The sequence below is a fragment of the Nelumbo nucifera genome, chromosome 1, assembly GCF_055504915.1.
Source record: "Nelumbo nucifera cultivar China Antique chromosome 1, China Antique-T2T, whole genome shotgun sequence".
NCBI lineage: Eukaryota > Viridiplantae > Streptophyta > Magnoliopsida > Proteales > Nelumbonaceae > Nelumbo > Nelumbo nucifera.
In genome coordinates this window covers 28,014,920-28,020,413 of record NC_142649.1, presented here as the reverse complement: position 1 = coordinate 28,020,413, position 5,494 = coordinate 28,014,920, and the positions used below count along the sequence as shown (strand labels likewise).

At 31.9% G+C, this 5,494-nt stretch overlaps 1 protein-coding gene across 1 annotated transcript; it reads left to right on the top strand.

The window, feature by feature from the left end:
- The first annotated feature begins 245 nt into the window (after window positions 1–245).
- LOC104609672 (flavonol synthase/flavanone 3-hydroxylase-like) lies at window positions 246–4,529 on the top strand. Its single transcript, XM_010276040.3, has 3 exons — window positions 246–736; window positions 2,591–2,918; window positions 4,091–4,529. Exons 1-3 carry the CDS (start codon window positions 282–284, stop codon window positions 4,301–4,303), a joined length of 996 nt encoding a protein of 331 aa, XP_010274342.2. The 5' UTR covers window positions 246–281; the 3' UTR covers window positions 4,304–4,529.
- Window positions 4,530–5,494: the final 965 nt, after the last annotated feature.

The window sequence follows — 5,494 nt, the reverse complement described above, 5'->3', positions numbered from 1 at the left end:
CCCAGACTACCATTAATTTTAATTAAGTTCTTTTAATGCTTTACATTTGTGGTACACCAACTTTTGAAAGCGTAAATTAATGATTCTTCCGTGGATAAGTAAGCATAAAAAAGAAGAACAAAAAGGGTAAAAGGGATGGTCACATAAATGTAAGGAATGTAAATATCCATCCATAATCAAATCCAATTAATCCATCGGTCGAAAATCTCCAGGAATCACCATTCACGCATCTATAAATTAGTAGGTCTCTCCATTCACTTGGGGTGATCGAGTATCCTAGAATGGAGGTAGAGAGGGTGCAAACATTGGCCTTTCAAGGTCTGAAGGAACTGCCGCCACAGTTCGTCCGGCCGGCCGACGAGAGGCCGGAAAACAGCAAGGCCACCGAGGGAATACCGGTACCGGTGGTCTCCCTCTCTCAACCAATGGACGCCCTGGTGAATGACATATCGAAGGCGTGCAGCGAGTGGGGGTTCTTTCTTGTCACCGACCATGGCATTTCGCCTTCGCTGATCCGTCAGCTGCAGGAGGTGGGGGAGCAATTCTTTCAGCTCCCACAGGAAGAGAAGGAGAGATACGCAAACGATGCTTCTTCAGGCAAGTTTGAGGGCTACGGCACGAAGATGACTCGCAACCATGAGCAGAAGGTGGAGTGGTTAGACTATTTCTTCCATGTCGTTTGGCCTCCTTCCAAGCAAAACCCTGCAACATGGCCCCAAAACCCTCCTTCTTACAGGTATATATTGTATTACGTATAGACAGTGAAATTAATTATATTATACCTCCTCAAGGGTAAACTAGTAATTTCATTTGATCAAGAAATTATGGTGGGCTGCTGATTAATGGAAGACATAGAATTAATCATTCCACAGAAATGGGTATCTTATCAAAATGCCCTCGATATATAAAAAATATTGGCCTTTCTTTCAGAAAATGTATATTCTAAATCCACAAAAAAGCTACAGTTTCATCATGTAAAAGTTTTATTCTAGAACCTGTTACCTAATTTTTCATTCTCATCTTAGTTACCTAACAGCAAAATAGATTGTGCAGGTAAAATAAGAAGCGGTGAGAAGGGTAACTTCAATTATTATTTTCCACCTCATTTAACCCCCTCTCATTAATTCTTATACTCAAGTTATTTTTCATTAATAAATGCTACTAATTAGATCTATGCCAATATTTTTAACAATATAAATTCATATATTTTAAAACTGACTCAAAAACAAAACCATTCTTTATCTAAGTGGTGACTAAGCCATTCAACCATTTAAATCAAATTGATCAACCTATGTAGAAAAATTACATATTTATGATATTTTTTATTAATCAAATTATAAAATAAGTGTAATAAACAAGAATTATTTTTATTGATAATGAAAATAAAATAAATAATTTAGAACTGACAAAAAATGAAATTATTTTACCATTTGGAAAAGGTCAATATTTCAACTTTTGGGTCAAATGTTTTAACATTTAGTGTCATAAATAAATAATAAAAATTAATAAAATATAAAAATATAAAAATAAAGAAATGAAAACAATACATAAATTTTGCAAAAAAAATTCAGGCACATATATAATTATCATATTAAACAAAATGTAAGTTTAACATATCATAATTATTTTTACACATAAAAATACAAAAAAATTATAGAAAAATTGGACACATAAAAATACTAAATTATACAAAAAATTTAGTGTCATAATTATTTTTTGACTAAAATACTCATTTTTTAATTTAGTCTTTACTTAATTGTGAGATTTAAATTGTAAATTGAACTACTACTTTTCACCTCGTTTAATTTCCTCTATCTAAATTTTGTATTTTTTTGATAAATGAATAAAAAAAAGATACACTAAAAAGATAAAACATTACAAAAAGAAGAATGTAGCCAAGCAAGTAGGCCTGTCAATGATATTTGAAATTTCACAACTCAATCTGATTATTGCATATTTGGATGAGATGTTTATGTAATCAGATTTGGATTTTGCAATCTGCATTTGATTAATAACAAAAAACAAAAAAAAATATGCAAAAAAGTAAAAAATTATATATAGAAAATTTTTGATACATTATTACTATCATTATTATTATCTAGAATTACTTGTGCACATGTACGCTTACTAGTATTTTGAAAACCTCAAATTCCCCTTGGGACATATTTAGACAACATAGATTTTCATCTCATTGGTAGTTCTTTGGTTTATCATTTAACTCAACTTTCTTTTCTATCATTGAAAATATTAATTTGATGTTTTTTGTAATTTGCTTGGACAAAAGGGAATTTTCGTTCTCTTATTTCTCTGACAAATTAGAGATTGACACATTAGGGTTGTGTTTAGTTTGACAGAAAATAACAAAGAAACAAAAAGTTAAGAGAAAGATCTTAAGAAATCTCACAAAATCCTTAAGAACTTTCTCCCAACTTTATATTTCTCTCTTATTTTCTATCAATTACTACAAATAAAGTTTAAAACATTATAAAATATTATCAGCAGTAGGAATCGGTAAATTATATATGATCAGTTATCTTTGTCATACACCCATATCGGCATTTCAATATGTCAGTTAATTCATTTAACGCAGGGAGGTAACAGAGGAGTATACAAAAGAAGTGTTGAAACTAACAGATAAGCTTCTAGAGTTGCTTTCACGGGGACTTGGTTTAGAAGAGAAGACACTGAGGTCTAGTTTGGGTGGTGAAGAGATGGAAATTGAAATGAAGATAAACTTATATCCACCATGCCCACAGCCTGAATTGGCGTTAGGGGTGGAACCCCACACAGACATGTCTGCTCTCACCATACTCTTCTCTAACAATGTCCCTGGCCTTCAAGTGTGGAAAGATGGGAATTGGGTTGCAGTTGGTCATATACCAAATGCTGTCTTCATTCATGTTGGTGATCAGATTGAGGTAAAACTCTGTACACCATCTCATTTAACATTCAGTATAATCACAAGATGTTTGAAAGAATCAGTTCCACTGGATTAATTGTAAGGTGGCGTTTGGCTTGACAGAAACTCTATGATAAGTTACTGATAAAAAAAGCAACTTATCATATAAATTATCGTAAGTTTTTTTTCTTTTGTTTTTTTTTTTTCACTTAACCTAATTTACTTTTTCCTTGTGTTGAACTAGCCTAATTTACTTAAGCATACTCATCAAAACTGTTTAATGGATAGAAAACCAAACTTAATAACATTTTAGGTTTTAAAAGTTACTTGTTTGTAGCGAAACAAACACTCCTTAGGTGTCTTTCACTAGTGTATAATTTCTCTCTCTTTTTCTTTTTCTGGGGTCATTTACTTAGACACCCCTAATTTGCAACTGCTTTAATTAGAGCCATTTGTGTTTCCAGAAAATGGTCAACCTAAAAATCTATACTACTTATAAAAGTGTGAATGGGTCTTATTTTCTGGAATTTTCGTTGGACAGAATTTACCTCTTGATCTTGAGCTATCATGGGGAAAATTTGTATTTTAATAAAAAAAATCATTAATTGAGACAATAAACCAAATGAACAACTTTTATGAATAAAAAAATATAAAACCTCATCTATATCTATACTGCTATTAAAAGTGTGAAACTTTTATTTGACTAAAATACCCCAATTTTAGAATTTGAGCTTTCTTTAATTGTAATGATAGAAATGTAATTTCAGAAACTACTTTTCTCCTCATGTAAATCTATCTCATTAAGTCTTATATTTAAGGTATTAATTCTTTAATTGCATAGGTCTTGGGTTTTTTATTCCAAAAATACCCCTAATAACTTGGTTGAAAGGTGTGAACTACAAATGATATGAGACCTGTCAGGGGTATTTTTGAAATAAAAACCTTAAATCCATACCCTTTTACATTTTCCACTTGTTTTAAGAGGTCATATGACCATTTTATATAGAAATTCAAATGGTTCCTAACAAAAGTTTAATCAAGTCAAGCCATTACAAACTATAGATGGTGTTTTAATAATACACAAAATAAAAGGATAGATTTTAATAAAAACATGAAACAAGGGGGTAACTAAGTAAATGACCCTTTTCACTATATATGAAAGTTATTAATGTGGTATGTTTGGCATCCTAGGTATTGAGCAATAGGAAATACAAAAGCGTTCTCCATAGGAGCGTGGTGAACAAGGACCAAGTTCGCATGTCATGGGCTGTGTTTTGTGTGCCACCATTGGATGCTGTAATTGGGCCTCTTCCTACTCTAGTGGATGATCTGAACCCTCCAAATTATTCAACCAAAACCTATCAAGAGTACAGATACCGCAAATTCAATAAACTACCACAGTAAGGGAGACCCTTTAGGGGCTGTTTGCCAATACGCATGATTTGGTTTTCAAAACAAAAAGTGAAGAATCCATTAGATCATTAGTCTTAGATCAGGTTCTTTATATTAATTGTTTTTGTATGTTTATTTTGATATATCATTGCCTTATAATAAACTTGTGGTTTCTCAAAGCTAAGATGGTTGTAATGAATAAAAAACTTCTATATCCGTTTGGATGTTCCAGATTCAATTATATGTATTGATGTTCTGTTTGCAAAATTCTGGAATCAAATTCTATACAAGCAATTGATGATTAAAGAATCAATATTGATGGGTATATATAAGGTGTGTAAATTTTATGTAAGAAACTGTTGTTTTTTTTTCTGTTTTTTTTTGTAAAAAATAAACTGTTGGTTATGCATAAGATACAGATAAAAATGGGAACATGTTTCAAATTATTGAGACGTATTGTATGATATATAACGGTCTTTGATCTTGCTAGCTAGCATGTAAAATACTAGATGTTAGAGATGGTCATGTTCAAAGCTTAAATACCATTCCCAAATATTATATTTGAAAATAATAAGGTGATATATGATTTTTTTAGTATTGAGCACTTTGGTACTTTGAACCATTCTTGTGAAGAATAATTAATTAGAAATATATAAAAAGTAACCACTATAATTTTTATACCATTAGAACTAAGATAAAAACGAATTAAAGAAACCAGGATGTTCATTATACGGTCTAGAGCACCAAACTGCTCATAACCAAATTGAAATCAGAGAAGTACGGATGCATTCAATGCAGAAATCTGATTCCCACTGCACAGCTATAAACATTCAAAACGTCCAAAAACCACACTTTATGCATCCATACCTGCACGTGAATTGGCATCAATTCTAAGCTGGCACCTATCAAATAATAAGGGTAGACTTAGTCAATTCGCTAAACCATAAGGATAGTTTAAGAAATTTACCCAAAAAAAAAAGTAAGGGTGGTAATTGGGCGGATATAGGTGGAGAAAGTTTGGATTGAACTTCAACCATCCTTCTAACTCTCCAACCAACAAATAATACATTTAAAATAAAACTAAATGGGTGGAACCCTATCCAATCCTGCCTTGGCCTAACCCAACTTGCCCAAGCCATTAACCGTATAATCCATCAAATCATATGTGTTAGGCCCTTTTGGGCTTACATGTGTCACCCACCA